The sequence below is a fragment of the Parasteatoda tepidariorum genome, chromosome 9, assembly GCF_982258835.1.
Source record: "Parasteatoda tepidariorum strain Cologne lab strain chromosome 9, Ptep-v5.0, whole genome shotgun sequence".
NCBI classification, from domain to species: Eukaryota; Metazoa; Arthropoda; class Arachnida; order Araneae; family Theridiidae; genus Parasteatoda; species Parasteatoda tepidariorum.
In genome coordinates this window covers 70,895,039-70,913,606 of record NC_141763.1, presented here as the reverse complement: position 1 = coordinate 70,913,606, position 18,568 = coordinate 70,895,039, and the positions used below count along the sequence as shown (strand labels likewise).

Sequence of the window (18,568 nt, the reverse complement as noted above, 5' to 3'; positions counted from 1 at the left end):
TTTTCGACACTTCTTAATATTTAAAATTAATACCAGTAAATCCAGAGGCACATTTGCAAATATACTCCTCTTGTGATTCATTATGACACTTCCCTGCGTTTTTACACGGTTCTTCAGAACAAGGATTATAAAACTGGCATGTTTTTCCGTAATATCCTTCCATGCAATAACATTGGTACTTGTGGCTGGCTGTACTTTCGCATCGCCCTCCATTCAGGCAGGGAGATGGCCTGATTGCACAAGGATTGAAATCACTGCAGTTTTGTCCAGAGAATCCGGGGAGACATTCGCATCGGTGCTTGTTGTTTGTAATGTTGAAGCACTTTCCAAAGTTCTCACACGGTTCCAGAATGCAGGGATTCAATTTTTCACAGACCTCACCGTAGTATCCTTCTTTGCAATCACAGTGGTATCCAGGTTCTTCATTGAGTATATGACATTCACCATGTTGACAAATATTCATTTGACAGTCTGTGGGGGGGAAAATTAAAAAATATTTTTATATTAGATTAAAAGTAATATTACACGCATATATACTTTCTTTTTGAATTTTAAAATGAATGTTTTTAGAAAATGCGACCAAACAATACGTAATTTATAATTATAACCTATAATCTGTTTGACACTTATAAAACTTGAAATCTTGTTTTTGTAGTGAGATGAAGCAAGCAAATTGTATTGCAGTTTAGATTGAAATTAATTTGCTCAGCCGCTTTACTGGTTGCTCTAACAGCTGTAACAGATTAAAAACATTTAAAAGACAGAATTTATTACTTATTTGATAAATTATTTAAAAAGATCTATTATTGGAATAACAAATCTGATGAAACCTATCTGCAACCTTCTGCAAACCTTCCGCAGTCCTTCCTGTATTATTTTTCTACAACCTTGATAAGATGTTAAATATAATCATAATATCGTCGTCTAATCAAGTAAAGAATTAGCTTGTGCAATAGTAGGCGTCAACTTGTCATCATATAAAGTTTGCTGAAATTATAAATTATAATATGAATAGCATAATTTGATATGATATGAAATGAAATTATCGATATGAACGAAGTAAAATGATATGAAATTAACGATATGAACGAAGTGATATGAAATATCTTGATATGATATGAACGATACGAAACGATAGTATGAACTTAATAGTATGATAGTATAAACGATGGGTCGCTAAAAATGCTGGCCTGTTTTTGAGGTGCTTAAAACATGTCGATTGCTATTTCCGATTGCTATTGTAGTCTTTAATTAGGTAAACGATTGTATATGTCTATGTAAATATTTCACTTCAACTGTGAATATAGTTAAAAATCACGCATTAATATTTTTAGTTCAATTCAATATAAAAAGATACTTACAGTCTGGTCTTGTTCCAAAGCTACCGACTGAACTTCCTTGACCAGTTTCATATCTATTCCAACCGTATATCCTAAATTCGTAATCCGTCCAAGGTTTAAGCTCCACCAAAGTTGAACACTTCGACGTTGCGCCTGATGTGATATTCAAAAAGGCTGGGGTGCCGTGTGGACTTTTTTGTTCTCTGTATTTAATGATATATCCTAGAACTTGGCCAAATTCTGGACGTGACCAGCATACTTGAACAGTAGATCCCGTAGCGTTTGCAGACCTTACATCTCTAGGTTCTAAGGAGATAAAACATGATTAAAATTAAGATAAATCAGATACAAATGACTGAGACTTAAATTTCGAAATGGATTGATTTATTTGCATTACGCTCTAAATCGTCGCTGACCACAGCAGTAAAATATGAATATGAAATCTGATAATTCTATCCCCGTTGAACTAAACATGGTAGTTTTCTGTACTTTTCTTCTATCCAGCAATGGAATGATTGTACGGACAAGGTTCCCAGTAGAATACCAAAGTCAAGCATCACTGGTTGTGGTTTGCTCATTAAACTGTTTTGCCGTAAAGGGAGCGACTTCGAACGCAGGTCATCTGGCCACCAAAGTGGGAGAGCCCTCCCCTCTTCCGAGAATTAAAATTCTGATGGCTTGTTGTTGGATCAACATCAAAGGTGTTTCCCAGGCCGTCACCAATAGCCCAACATGAAGCTCTAGTTTGACGTAAATAATCTACTGAACTACTACCGTACTTTTCTTCTACATGTTGAGCATGAGCGAGTTAGCTTTATTAAACAAGCATTTATCAACGGTTAATTTGTATCGATATTGATCTTAATAGCTTCATCGTGATTAAATTTATCAAAATTAAGAGGAAACAAACTGGCTTACTTGCATAAATATTAGCCAGTATCATCCTTTAAAAAAACTTCGGCTCATCAATTTCATAAAATTAAATGAACAATTTTACACGATAAACAGAATGATTAGCTAGCTATAATTTTATATATTTCCAGGAAGGTTAATACATACCGAATTATACAATTTTATTCAACGTTATACCCATAGGTTTAATAACTTTGATTGTCTATAATTTTGATTCAGATAATCATATTTTTATCAAACAAAATGATTAGCTAGCTATAATTTTATATATTTCCAAGTAGGTTAATACTTACCGAATTATACAGTTTTATCCAAAGTTATACCCATAGGTTTAGTAACTTTGATTATCTAAAATCTTTTTCAGATAATCATATTTTTGTCAATAAACCTTTAGATAAATGTTTAGTTCATTGTGAGTAAATTTTTAGTATGTACCTGATATTGTCTTTACAAGTATCTCAATCTTGGCATAATCTGTTCTTACGGGTGATCCACCATCAACAGCTGTTACTCCTAAATCTATGACCGGCTCAGAAGTTTCGATGTCCAACGCTCTTACCAAAGACAATACACCAGTTGCTGGATCAATAGTGAAACGGCCACGTGAATCATATGGAAAATCCAGTTTGTACAGAACCTTTGCGTTATAAGAAACCATATCTTCGTCTTTTGCTTTCACCTTTAGAACTGTAGAACCAACTTTGGAACGTATGTGCATTTCACCTCTGTAAACGTCATGTTCAAAGACAGGAGGATGGATATTGTATTCTGAAACAGCGATTTGCAGTTGGCGCAATTTTGTTTCCCCTTGGCTGATTGCTACAACAATGATCTATAAATAAAAAAATTATTAAGACTGTATTGAGATTTGTGCAAGTGATATGAAAGTTATCATAAATGGAAACTGTATGTGTGCGGTGCTATATGCAAATGGTACAAGTGTAATGCTGTATACAAATGTTACAAATGTGATGATATCTCCAAATGGTATAAATTTTGTAATATCTTCAAGTGGCATAAGTCTGGTGATAGCTTCAAATGATATAAGTCTGGTGATAACTTCATATGGTATAAGTGTGGTGATATATACAAATAGTTTAAGTGTGGTAATATCTAAAGATGGTAAAAGTGTAGTGATATCTTCAGATGTCACTAGAATTTCTGACAATAACTTCATATAGTGTAAGTGTGGTGATATTTTCAGATGTCATAAGTGTAATGATATTTTCAGGTGATACTAGTTTATCAGGTGATAATTTCATATAACGCGGTAAGGCCTCAAACAGGGGAAATAAGAGAAATGGAGATATCGGTTGGTTGCGTTATATGTACCCTTATATGTTACGTATAATTTGTAACCTCTTGAAGCGGATATACGAAGCGTTTGAAAATACGCATGAAGCTAATTTATGTTCAATGTTCAAAGCTTTGACTCATAGCCTGGATACACGCGTTATAACAGCTTTTTAGAGAATAGTACACTTTAGCAAACAAATCCTCTACTGGCACAACATCATTACAAAAACTTCGAGCGTACTTTGTTGTAAATGTATGCTTTATGGAAAGTGTGTTAAATGATGTGGGGCCATTTTTGTTTTTTGTCCTTATTTGTTAAGTATTATTTGCAACCTTTCCAAGCGAATCTAGGAAGTGTTTGCGAGCACACATTTCCACACATGAAACTAATTTAGGACTTATGTTCAAAGCATTTACCAATCGCCAGCAGACATGTATTATACCGGAGTTTCAGGGAGTAGTACACTTTAGCAAACAAATCATCTACTGCCACAACAGCTTTACAAAAAAAAAATCGAGCGTCTTCTCTAGTATAATTTCTTGTAAATGTGAGCTTCGCAGAAATTGCGTTATATTTATTTTTGTGGGACTTCTTCTCTCATTCTTTTTGGCAACATAAATTTGAGGCACCTTGCATAGGCAATCTAAAGTACTAATTAAGGACTTAAAACTAACAGATTACACTGAGAATTTTTTTATCCTGCTGCATTATTTTGCTTGCGGATTTTGGATATTTTCAAGTATCAGATTTCAAATCTGCAATCATTTTCTCTTTCAAAGCTACGAATTTTTCCTCTTTGAATGACATTTTAGCCCCTTTTTTGACGAAATGTACGAGTTTAAAAGCGTTTATATATAACAGGGAGTAGCAAAGATGTTAGGGAACATCATCAGGATTAAAATTGCATAGAAATCCATGCAGGAAATGTTATTTTGCGTGGTTGGAGGCACTTCCTTATTATGACATATTCAAAAGTTGCAGTTATTTTTTTATTTACATCGCACTAAAGCTGAACAATGGGCTATTCGCGACGGTTTGGATCATCCTTAAAGATGATCCGAAGACATGGCATCACAATTTTGATGCTCTGCAGAGGAGATGGTACCCCGGCTTAGGTAGCCTGACTGCCTTATTCAGAAGTACACGAATAAACAATTTATATTATAGAAATAGCTGCATCGGATGACATTTCTAGGCTTGGGATTCTGTGCAATTTGAATCCAGATAAGCCCTAACGTCCCTATAAATTTGTCGCAACATATATGCGACCCCCGTTTATATATAACGTTTTTAAACTTTTAAATTTCTTTAAAAAATAGACTATCATTAAAAAAATTCGTTGCTTTTTAAACTAATTTCAGATTTGAAATCCTCACACTCGAATTTGGAAAAATTAAGTACTTGTATTCATGTATCTTTATAAATAAAAAATAAGATTTATATTAATGATTGTTTTCAAAAAAGTAATGATAACTCAACGTGAAATTATTCAAATTCGAAAAAGTGCACCTACTTACTTCGTAAGTATCGCCAATTCTTTTATTGATTGTCTTCGCCGTGGATATATTGCCAGTCAAAGAATCAACACTGAAGAACGTGTATTCTCTGACATCTAGCAGATTGTAAGTTACTGCCTTCCTGCCTGAGTCATATGCATGTACGGTTGTTACATGAATTCCTGGAGGTGCTCCTTCGTAAACACGAGGTCGATGAAGAGGGTCTTGAAAAACAACCTTACCTGTAATAGAGAAAGTGAACATACTATCAAAACTAATTAACACGTTGAATGGCTTGATAATTTTACATGGCTTGCCCGCCTGGCAAAACGGTAAATAACTACAAACTAAATTTGCAAATATTAGACAGATTTTGCTAGTTTTTTTAAAAGGTTTAGCATGACATATCTGAAAAAAGTGGTGAATTATATGTAAGCCTACGAATTGTTTAGAAATAGTAATGGATTAAAATCTACTAAATATAATTTATTAAACCACGATTAATAAACTACCACTTGAAAATATTTATTCGCTGCCCGCAGCAAGTTGGCATCTCCGTGTATATAAATAAAACTATTTTTGTGTGTTCAATATTGCATTCATTTCTTCAAACCATTTTAGTAACGGTAATAATATTTAAAAAAAATTCAAAATTTACTCGAATTATTTGTTTCTAATAATCTTGGCTTCGCCGGTCTCCGGTGACCCCCATGGCTTTCAACGTGTTAAAGAACTGAATGGAACAGCATTTAAAATATAATTTTAAAGGTTAATAATTTTTACTAGAAAAAGTTTAAATGCTTGGTGTAATGTTGTGATTAATACCATTTTTCTTTTCAAAAATGATATTTTTACTATAAACTGTTCCATATATTTAGTCCAGTCAGGTGTTTTACAAGTTCCTGAAATTTTAAGAATTGTCTACACTCAGAAAACTGTGGTGTAATATTTCTCCGGATGTAATGTTGAATGACCCAAAAAATTGAGTAAAAGAACACTTTATTCCGAACACCAAAGCCAGTGTTCATAAACGATTTCAAGGATGCATTTTAAATCTTAACATAAAAATCAAATATTCTTACACTAAGCTCTTCCACTTTCATACCACGCGATTATTCTTTTTACTTCCAAAAACACCAATTTTGGTGTGCCTTGAATATCAAAAATACAATGAATTCCAATTCTAATATCTTATTTTATTTTTTATCCGTCGTTGAACAGCCGACCCAATTTTGGGGTTTACGACAACTAATGTTCAACTACGTAGCCTTGTAATTTTGAACCAATCCAGAAGACAAGGAAACTCCTGGATCAGTACCCCCAGAGGCATTGATTTGTTATGGGAACATGGAGGACTTTGGATTTGACAGATTTAACGTACATCAGTCACCATTTACTACACGGGGAGTCTTCAGCCGGGTATTTGTTTACAACCTGGAATTAGTCAACAAGAGTTGTTGTTTTCAAACGCTGATATTCATAAACAGAAACCAAAAAATCGCCGTTAAATATGTATGTTTTTAGTTCATTAATAAGGATAATTGTATTTTAATTTTTAAATCTCTAAGGATGGTATTAAATTATTTTAAAATTCATAATTTTTCTCCGCTTCCATTCTGTTAATCCTAGTTCGAATTCATCTTAATATTTTATCTAAGCTAAGTGCATTTTTGAATTACAAACTATAAGAATTGGTGTTTATATGCATTCTAAATTATCGATTTTAACTTTATGTTTTATCATATAAAGAAATTCCCTGACTCTTATGTTCTATCTTACCTTACGCTAATCATAACTGTTAGTCTTACTGAATGATAAAAACGGCGGAGGCTACTTTACACCAAGTAGTAAAATATTTGAATTTTCTGTAACTTCTGACCAAATATCCTACATATATTTATTATGAATAATACAACACAAAACTAACTCAATATTATTTTTTTTCGAATTAAGTAGTGAGTGATCTTAAATACTATAAACATAATTGCAAAGAATGTGCAATAAAACTATAATATTAATTATTCTTATTAATCTTAATCGAATGAAGCAGATGTCTTTGCTGTGTTTCTCTGTTAAAACAACTAATAACTAAAAGAATATACAAAGTATCCTTATTAAATTAAATCTTTTAAGTGAAGATACGAAAACAGAAGCAAAAAATAAATAATTTTCAAAAGAAATTTTTCTTTTTTATGCCTTAACGTTATTTCATTATTCTTTAATGCTTTACTGCTTTTTAAGCTATTTTTTAATAACAAAATTCTATTTTTTTTAAATGAATACAAGCATTCACGAAAATGGGTAATAAATAACAGTCACTTGGTGAAAGATAAAGTAATTACCTAAGCTGAAATTTATTTAATGAACATATTAAATTTCGCAGCTTTTTCTTTTCCTTTCAGAAAAACAAGAACACTCGTTAATGGATGCTGACTCAACTATTTTTTAATGCCACCTTAGTTAAGTGTTGAAAATATTTAAATATTTAATGAGAGGTTTTGGGTTTTATTTAAGATCGTTAGTATCATTACTTATGGTAAGCAAATAAAGAAAATGCTTCTTAAGCTGGCGTCATTAGCAATTTTATTTCTAGAGTTTTCTTAAGCTTTTACTTTAAATAGAAATTCACGACTTTACTGCTTCAGAAAATAGTATTAAATGCAATTGAAAAAAGACAGTTTCATAAAAGACTTGCACTTAAATTGTTTCTTTTTCCTTTTTTCAATTGCATGGCAGTGCACCATAAAAAATTGAATTTATTGTACTTAAAAAATCTTCCTTTTTCAATATTTCTCTTAGCATTTTACTTCGATTATTTTAGCGTAATAATTTAGATAAATTTCTGATACATTGTCATTACGGCGAGTTAAAAACATTTTCTGGAACGATAACGCAAATTGCGTTTTTGAGGTTTTGTCATAGAATAATTTTAAGAAAAGTAATTTTTATTTAACTAAATTTTTTTTAGTTGAGCTGTTTTTGACACAAAAAAATCGTCTTTTGACACAAAAAAATCGTCTTTTGATACAAAAAAAATCAATACTACGTACCTTATTGTTTTGTTTCCAGCATATATTTCTTAGTGAAAGAAATAACTCAAACAATTTATAATTATTATTTTATTATTTTACAATATTTACAACAATATTATTTTATTTCTGTTCAGTAAATACTATTAAAATTTTTTGAATAATCCTTGAAAATAATTTTGAATAATCCTTTTTCAATTGCATGGCTGCGTACCTTAAAAAATTAAATTTATTGTGTTCAGAAATCTTCCTTTTTCAACATTTCTCTTAGCATTTTATTTCGATTATTTTAGCGCAATAATTTAGATAAATTTCTGATGCATTGTCATTACGGCGAGTTAAAAACATTTTCTGGAACGATAACACAAATTAAGTTTTTTAGGTTTTGTCATAGAATAATTTTTAAAAAAGTAATTCTTAAATAAAAAATCTAACGCAATATTTATGCGTCTCTAATCTAAGAGAATAGTGGATTTTATTTTACTGTATAACCGGCGTTAAACACTTGCTAAATCTTTCCTTCATATGGTAGCTGTTTACCGGAAATTGTGGTTTTTAAAATTACAGTTCTTATTACCACACATTTAGTAAAAAATATAAACCTGAAAACTAAATTGAACCAAATAAATAGTTTTTATGGGTTGCTTCATCGTGATAAAATTACCAAATCATCATATCTTGATAAAATTACAAAATCATCATCATATCATGATAAAATGACCAAATAAAATACAGTCCTCTAAACGTCAGGCAAACACCTTGTCACTAGTCTACTGCACCATTTAAGATGTGAAGATTTAACTAGTTTATAAAGAATGCTTGCAGTTTTAAATGCACTTTCTCGGAATCGACTAGCTACTGCGCTTTATTATTTTTAGAGGGGAACATACTTAAGGTATACTAATATGTCAAGTCTTATCCCGAATTGAATTTTCCAAATCATACCCTCTTTTATTTTTACACTGAAAAAAAAAGAAATATCAACACTACCAAAATTTGGTAAAACTTGACAGTGTTTATGGCTTTATAGGAATATCAAAATGCTCATTAAATTTTACCAATGCTTGTTGGTAAAATTAACAAATTAACAATAAAATACAGTTTTATAATGTGAGCTAAAATGTGGTATAATTTTTAATGATACTTTAGAACATAAGCATAAAAAGCTTTTAGTCGGTTGAATTTATTTCTTCAGTTTTCAATTTTGTACTACATTTTTGGTATTAAGAACTATAATTGTGAAAAACAGAATTTCCGATAAACCGTTACCGTATGAATGTGATAAATTCCATATATTTTGGTTTTGTTTCCGGAATTACGGAATTCTTTCCTGAAATGTCTTTATTATACATCACAGTAATTTTTCAAGAATTTATTTCTCCATGTAGCATTTGGGTAACTTGAAAATTCTGTTTTTTAAGAAACTCTCAGATTTTTAGTTGATAAACTTTTCTTTACGACATTTTATCCAGATCAAAGAATGGAATTTATACCCATCAAGGAAACTTTGTAATCAAAGAAATAGTCAGAAATCTAAAGGCCCATGGTCTTGGTAAATGAAGTGTAGCTAGTGTAGCGAGGTAAGTGGTTTTTAAAGACACATAGATTTTCAAGTTGTCTATGACCATTAGAATATAAATGCAATTTTTGGATATTTTTTATTTAAATGATATCTTCAATCCGTCGTATTTTAGACAACGTTCTTCAACAATCCTCCGTTTTGTTTTAAGAACATTGTATCTATATCAATTTTGGTATTCTCAAACCTGTTTCCAAACCAACCAAACTAAACCAACTTTCTAAAAATAGACATGAACTTTCTAGAAGAACAATTATGGCAATTTTATGGAAAAAATCCATTTAAAACCACAATTGTCCATATTGTTTTCAATAAAATAAACTAGATTATGAAAAATGCTACTGAAAAAAATTTTTTAAAGCAAACTATAAAAATAATATGTGTATTAAAATTGCTCAAGGCACTTATCAATAAGCTTTAAATAAAATATAACACTCTCAAAAAGTTGGAAAAGCAAATTTCGCTAAAAAAAAGTTTACTGAAATGCTTTTAAAGTACAATGCCTTTCAGAATATTTTAAAAGCATCTGCATTTAAATTAGAACTAACACAAGATAATACGCTATCAATAACAATCTATCCCTCTCAATTATTCCTAACATCTATTTATTAAAAAAAATTCTGTAATTTTTTTAATATTTTAAGTTTTCAAAATTTCTTAAGGTTGCTAATAAATCATGTAACTTTCGCAAATAAAACAAATAGAAAATTATGAAAGAAACATTTGAAAATGTTTTACATAATCAAAACTCTTTAATTTTTATTTAACTAATTTTTTTTTTTTTAGTTGAGCTTTTTTTGATACAAATGAAAATCATCTTTCCAGTTCTTTATATGAAAGATCAATATTAAGTGCCTTATTGTTTTGTTTCCAGAATATATTTCTTTGTGAAAGAAATAACTCAAACAATTAATTATTATTATTTTATTATTTTACAATATTTATAACAATATTATTTTATTTTCGTTCTGTAAATACTATTAAACTTTAATTAAAAAAATTAATTAAAAAAAAGGAAGTAAAAAGCCATTTCATGCAAAAAAAATAACCGTGTTCTACCCTTTCTAAATTTTTCGTTACGCTGTGAACTGTGTACCATTAATAAAAAAAATTATGTATTTTTTACTATAAAAAATTGCGCAAAAGTTAAAAATCACAACTGGCTGCTGACACCACTAATTATTAACTGCTAAGGCTGCAAAAAATATTCAATAGAAAATTACGTAACCGTAAATTTTCATGGCTAGCTATGTTTTTAAATAAATTCTTTTGAAATTTTCGTTTGTTGCAAGATATTTCGCATAAGAACGCGTACCCCCCCCCCTTAAACTGTTCCCGTACCCCTGGGGGTACGCGTACCACACTTTGGGAAAAACTGCCTTAGAGAATGGCGTGAAAACCATCCATTCATTTAAAATTACTTTTCGGTTTTGTATGTTTTACTAAATGTGTAATAATAAGAATTATAATTTCGAAAACCCAAAATTTCTGGTAAACAGTTATTGAACGGAAAAATTATGAAATGAATGGGTTAAATACCGCGTGTTTTGGTTTTATTAATAAAAAATTAGTTTTTTTTAACCAGAAATGATATTACTATACAGTATAATTTAACTATAATTTTTTTTCTTCGTGTACCTATGGGACTTGGGGATCTGGAAAAAATTGTTTCAACTGGTATATAAAGTCACTGAAATCAAAGCTTTCAAATAACTTTAATTTTAATTAAGAAAAATGATTATTAAAAATCTTCTAAACATCAAACAGCATTCCTTTCTTATTTAAGTAAAACTAATCTCGGCGTCATTTTTAAAACTTATGATTTCCAATTTACTTTCTGTCACTTACATATCCTAAAACATTTACAAATCTACAAAAAGAAACCCCCACAAAATTTTTAATTCAAACAGCTTTTCTTAATATTGCCTAACCCCGAATTGGGGGAGTGTAATTAAGTTCAATCATCTTTCTTTAAAAATTACTTTTCCTTATGTCCAAGCAAGGAGATATTTCCTGTTTTACAAAAGTTAAAAAGATATTACTCGAGCGCAGATTAGACAGAGATATTTCAAGAATTTATCCAAAATTACTCACGCAAACTCTTGACATCATAACCTTTCCTCGGAAACTTTTAAATAATATATGAAATAGATAGAAAATTCCACCACGCCCTTTTGGTCCTAACGATTAATCTATCAAAAATTAAGGAGAGTTTTGGCGAAAACTCGTTAATCTCATCGTCTGAGAAGATTTCAAATTTAGCCGTGATTATTTTTTTATTAAACTAGTACCAGGGAAGATTCCGAAAATGGAGTAATTCCTCATTTCGTGAGAATTACTGATAGAAAAGTTTTGATGAGAATGTAAGAGTTAAGGAATAATTAAGATGAGAATTAGTGTAATTAGGACGAAGGAATATAGGATTTTGAGGAAGTTTCCCGCATAGGAAATACGTCATTTTAAGAATAAAATCAAGATTCAATTTTAATAATATGAGTTTTTAATTAAAAATATTTAAAAGGAAATTTATCTCAATAAAGGAATTATATATATTTTTAGGCAATTCAATATTTGGGCTGAACTATTAACAGTTTCTGTTAAAATTTCAGAGAATTAAACTGCTCCGTTAAGAAAACAGTACATTTATTAAACTCGTAATACAGGATTTTCCGAAAGCAGAGTAATTCCCCATTCCGTAAGAATTACTGTTAGAAAAGTTTAATTTATCGTTTACCTAAGGAAAATTAAATAATATTTTAAAATAATCAGTGATTTAGCTGAACTATTAATATTTCCAGTTAAAGTTTCAAGAAATTAAATAGTTAAACGAATCTGTAGTTAAATAATTTAGATTTTAAATTCAGTTGTAATATTTTTTTATTATTATTATTAAACTCGTTGTACAGGATTTTTATATAATAATTTCTCGTTTTGTAAGAATTACTGATAGAAAAGTTTTGATGAGAATGTAAGAGTTAAGGAATAATTAAGATGAGAATGAGTGTAATTAAGACGAAGGAATATAGGTTTTTGAGGAAATTTCCCGCATAGGAAATACGTTATTTTAAGAATTAAATCCAGATTCATTTTTAATAATTTGAGTTTTTAATTAAAAATATACAAAGGGAAATTTATCTCGATAAAGGAATTCTATATATTTTTCAAATAATTCAATATTTGGACTGAACTATTAACAGTTCCTGTTAAAATTTTAGAAAACTAAACTGTTCTGTTGAGAAAACAGTACTTCGATAATTTAGAATTTAATTTTTTTTTACATTTATTAAACTCGTAATACAGGATTTTCCGAAAGCAGAGTAATTCCCCATTCCGTAAGAATTACTGATAGAAAAGTTTAATTATCGTTTACCTAAGGAAAATTAAATCATATTTTAAAATAATTCAGTGCTTCAGCTGAACTATTAATATTTCCAGTTAAATTTTCAAGAAATTAAATAGTTCAGCGAATCTGTAGTTAAATAATTTAGATTTTAAGTTCAGTTGTAATATTTTTTTATTATTATTTTTATACTCGTAATACAGGATTTTTATATAGTAATTTCTCGTTTTTTAAGAATTACTGATAGAAAAGTTAAATTATCGCTTAACTACAGAAAATTACGTCATATTTTAAAATAATTCAGTTCTTCAGCTGAGCTATTAACATTTCCAGTTAAGGTTTCACGTAATTAAATACTTCAGCGAATCTGTAGTTAAATAATTTAGATTTTAAATTAAGTTGTAATATTTTTTCATTATTATTATTATACTCGTAATACAGGATTTTTATATAGTAATTTCACGTTTTTTAAGAATTACTGATAGAAAAGTTAAATTATCGCTTAACTACAGAAAATTACATCATATTTTAAAATAATTCAGTTCTTCAGCTGAGTTATTAATATTTCCAGTTAAGGTTTCACGTAATTAAATACCTCAGCGAATCTGTAGTTAAATAATTTAGATTTTAAATTCAGTTGTAATATTTTTTCATTATTATTATTATACTCGTAATACAGGATTTTTATATAGTAATTTCTCGTTTTTTAAGAATTACTGATAGAAAAGTTAAATTATCGCTTTACTACAGAAAATTACATCATATTTTAAAATAATTCAGTGCTTCAGCTGAACTATTAATATTTCCAGTTAATGTTTCAAGAAATTAAATAGTTCAGCGAATCTGTGGTTAAATAATTTAGATTTTAAATTCAGTTGTATTATTTTTTTATTATTATTATTAAACTCATAATACAGGATTTTTATATAGTAAATTCTCGTTTTGTAAGAATTACTGATAGAAAAGTTAAATTATCGTTTAACTACAGAAAGTTACATCATATTTTAAAACAATTCAGTTCTTCAGCTGAGCTATTAACATTTCCAGTTAAAATTTCACGTAATTAAAAAGTTCAGCGTATCTGTAGTTAAATATAATTTAAATTTTAAATTCCGCCACATTTTTTTTTATTTAGCCCATATCAAAAATGAATCCAACAATAGAGTAATTCCAAATTTTGTAAGAATTACGAGAAGTAAGATTAGAAGTAAGAGAAGGTCTGATGATAATATGAAAAATTAGAAATAATTAAATGAGAATTAGAATAGTTAAGACAGAGAAATATTTCATTTAAGATAATTTTTAACGTATCAAATACGTATAATTTGTAGAAATAAATTTAGTTTGATCAGTTTTTGACTGTTTGAATTAAATAAGAAATTTTAAAAAAATTATTGTTTTTAATAATTTACTGTTCTTATTGAATTAATAACATTTTCAACTGTAATTTAAGTAAAATAAAAAGCTTAGCGAATCAGTGGTTTAAATATTTTGGACCTATATTTTGCCAAATTTTTTTCTTGAAAAACCTCTGAGGAAGGGAGGTTTCTAAAACGGTGAATGTGAATTTATTTTTAGAGAATATATATATATATATATATATATATATATATATATATATATATATATATATATATATATATATATATATATATATATATATATATATATATATAGAGAGAGAGAGAGAGAGAGAGAGAGAGAGAGTCGCTGAATTATATCGTTGCGAGCCTATGGGTTAAAGTTTCAAAAATAAATAAGTAAATAAATATTGGTTAAACAGATCTTCAAATTAATAATTCAGATTTTATATTTTGCCGTAATTATCATTATTATTTATTTGGCATAACTCAAATCAAAGTACGAAAATAGAGCAGTTTTTGTTTTTGAATTAGATGAAAAATAGGACATTTGGGATCAAGATAATTTTCAGTGAAGGAAATATTTAATTTTAAAAATTAAAACACAATAGAGTTACAACAAAAACTTTAAAAAGGGGAATCTGTTTAGATAGAATTACCTATACTTTATAAAAAATGAAATTTAGTACTTTTGAAGTAGCATTAAAGTAAACAATTCAGCAAATCAGTTGCTTAAATTTTGGAATAGACATTAACTGTAATCAAACAGAAACACAAAAACACTTATCCTTTATTCTATATTTATTTTAACCAGTTAAGCTTTACAGTTTCAGCATTTTTATCCAGAATATTTTATTCTCAGAAAGCACAAATAAGTACAGTGGTTGTAGCAAATCAAAGTATCATCAAAACCACATTTGTGGTTGAAATACTATTTTAAATATATAGAAAGATATTTTACCTTTGTAAATAAAATATTGGTTTGAAATATATTTTCCATTTCAAAAGAAAAAACAGTGCTTCTATTCGTTCTATACGAGATGCTATTCATACTTTTTTTTTTCAAATGTATATCTTCGTTACTTTTTTTTCTAAAAACAGGTTTTCAGTATTTTAACTTAGAAATTGTTTCTCATATATCTGATCTATTTTCTTTAAATGCACAAAATTTCAGGTAGATAATCCTTATTTAAAATCAAGTGAATAGTTGCAATTTTTTTTTAATACTATATTTTCATTCATTAATATTAGTTTTCCCAATTTACTTTGGATGAGTTATTTAGACGATAAAAAATTCTAAACATAGTTCAGAAATTTATATTATGATATTACATTACATTTATATTATATTATATTATATTATATTATATTATATTATATTATATTATATTATATTATATTATATTATATTATATTATATTATATTATATTATATTATATTATATTATATTATATTATATTATATTATATATCAAAAACAGGAGCGCAGAAACCGTTTAACAACTATAAAAAACACTACAAAGAGGAAAGTATTTACAAAATAAAGAACAGAAACGAAAACACATGCCACATGGCAGTGTCGAAAGATATTTTTACGAGACAATAAGAAGTTAGAATCATTAATTTAAACTGCATACACTAATTCTTAGAAAACTCAGTTTGTAAATCAAACATGCGTAAAGAGAGAAAATTAATACAAATTTAAACTATGCTTAGAAAAAAAAATTCTGGTAAAATTACCCTACGGTGTAAAAATGACATTTCTGGTAAAACAACCATAATTCTATATAATAAAATCAAAATATGCTGCATTTGATCTATTCATTGGATAATTTTTTCCCGTTCACAGGGTTTTCCACACATTTTGTAAAAAATGCACAATCGAAAATAATGACAGAATTACGACGGAATAAATAGTTTAACGTGATAAACATGATGAAAACATTAATTTTTCCATATTTATCAAAGTTTTTCAGATAATAAAGCGATATTTTACCAAAATCATTTCCAAAGCACATCGGTAAAAGTTACCTAGCTTTTTGATGTTCCCATAGAGTCAGAAACACGGTAAACTTCACCTTATTCCGGTAATGCCATACTTTTTCTCTCAGTGCGGGCTTAGCAGAATTGAAGTAGATTTGAATAATAGATTATAAAATTATTTAATACAGTTTGCAGATTTAAAAACTAAAATACAAATGTATTCTTTGCACAACTAAAAGCATTCTTTCATATTTTAATGGAGAAATTTATTTTCAGTAAATGTATAGCTGTATTGAAGACAGTAGTTCTCAAATAGTATTCGGTGGAATCCTATGGTTCCGTGGAAAAGTGAAAGAAGTCCCGTGGATCAATTCTCCTTATAACCCAATGGTGAGTTTTGAAATCTATGATTATACTCAGATACAACCTATAATTCATAATTTATTTAATCTTTCGGTTGCCTTAAGAACTCAAGTAAGAATCAAATGAATTGAAAATGAAATTTATTTTCTTTAAAAATATATAATATTTCTATTCATAATATGTTGAAAAAATTTTGAAAAAAACAAGCATATATAAAATATTGCATTGGTATTCCCTATCCTGCTCTTCACATTAAAAAAAAAATTCCTTATTAAAGAAATATGCTTCCTTAATAACCCATTTTCATCTCAAATAAATCCATATTTTAACTTATTTTATTCGTGTATATACACTAAGAACAATTTGACTACTAGAATAAATGTAGAACAAAAACCGCAAATTTAACTGTTGGAAATAAAACCTAATTTATGATTATTAATGATAGAGTAGTGAAAAATCTTCATTCCTCTAATTTAATATTTTAAAAGTAGTTTTACATATGTTATAATGTTCATAATTACCTTAATAAACTTTATTTATAAAATTGGTGTTCGCTGAAAAAAGTTTGATTATTTAGGGTTCCATAGCCGAAATAAATTTGGAACGGCTGATTGAACATAACTCTCGCTAACTTGTATTCAAATTTACACATTCTGCAGACGATATTCAAAGAACCAGACGATATATAAAACCAAATAGAAGTGTTTTTTCGAATCCATAATATCTTTTGCTTCGCTTTCTACTTTTTCTGTCAATTTTGTTTTGCACAGGAATATCACCTGCCAAACTAGAACACGAGAGAGGATCGAATTTCTGATTCAAGTTGTTCCAATGATTACTTCATTACGTTTTCCTTAACTCACGTGGCAAAAAAACTAAGACCCAACCAATCAGCAAATGGGATTGCTGGTTGTGACATATAGTGTAATTCAAGATTACTTTCTTAGGGTTAGAAGAAAAAGATAAGTTAATCAAAATTAATGATTTTTTTTGCACGACTTCTTTCTACCGCCGATGTGAAATGAAATTTTTATCATGTATATCTAGAAAAAAAAAAGAACAGTTAAGTAAATACACTCTCAAAAAATTAATTCAATGTTAAAACGTAATCTTGACACCTTCACTCATTATGAGTGTGCATTTCCAATAATGGCAATAAACAGTACCAACCACAGTAAAGTTTAATACCATAATATATGGTTCCATTTAGCACTAAATTATTAAAACTGCAGCACATTTGAACGATATTATTTTCTCACATGAACCAAAATTTCTAACAGTGTAAGATATTTATTGTTATACGTAGGCAACACCATATAATATTTTTTTATAATTTGTTTTTAATTTTTCGAAACAACATTATTTAACAAATTTAAAAAAACATAGTTATTATTGAAAAAGGCTTCAGTTGAACACCATAGCTTCAGTTTTAAATTTTAATCATTATATATGTACGGTCATGCCTTTTCATCACAGGTATATTTTTACTTCACTGTGAAAAATTTATAGATTAAATAACGGAAGAAAGTACTAGCACATAGGATGCATGTACTCACTACCATAAAATTCATTTTTACCGGAACAAAAAACTGATATACCATAATTATTTTACAGTAATAACTACCGTAAAATCACAGAATTACTCTAATTAAATAAATATTACTGCAAAAATTACGGTATAATATTTTAGGGTAATAATCTATTTTACGATAAAATGAATTTTACGGATAATGCTCGAAAAATGCCGGTATTTTATACCGTGACTTGATACGAAATTTTTTATAGTTTTGTTATTTTTAAAAAGGTGGAACATGTTTAATGTTCCAATCAGTTTCGAATGTTAATATTGCCCTGTTACGGTTGGGTAT

General features: G+C 28.4%; 1 protein-coding gene across 1 annotated transcript in view; it reads right to left on the bottom strand.

The window, feature by feature from the left end:
* The window catches only part of LOC107457219 (uncharacterized), a 90,396-nt gene that overhangs the window by 29,504 nt on the left and 42,324 nt on the right, over window positions 1-18,568 (bottom strand). The window contains exons 2-5 of the mRNA XM_071186662.2: window positions 5,067-5,287; window positions 2,688-3,084; window positions 1,362-1,646; window positions 34-471 (exon numbers count right to left, since the gene is read on the bottom strand). Of these exons, the coding sequence (XP_071042763.1) occupies window positions 34-471; window positions 1,362-1,646; window positions 2,688-3,084; window positions 5,067-5,287 (1,341 nt within the window). The remainder of the gene's footprint in view (window positions 1-33; window positions 472-1,361; window positions 1,647-2,687; window positions 3,085-5,066; window positions 5,288-18,568) is intronic.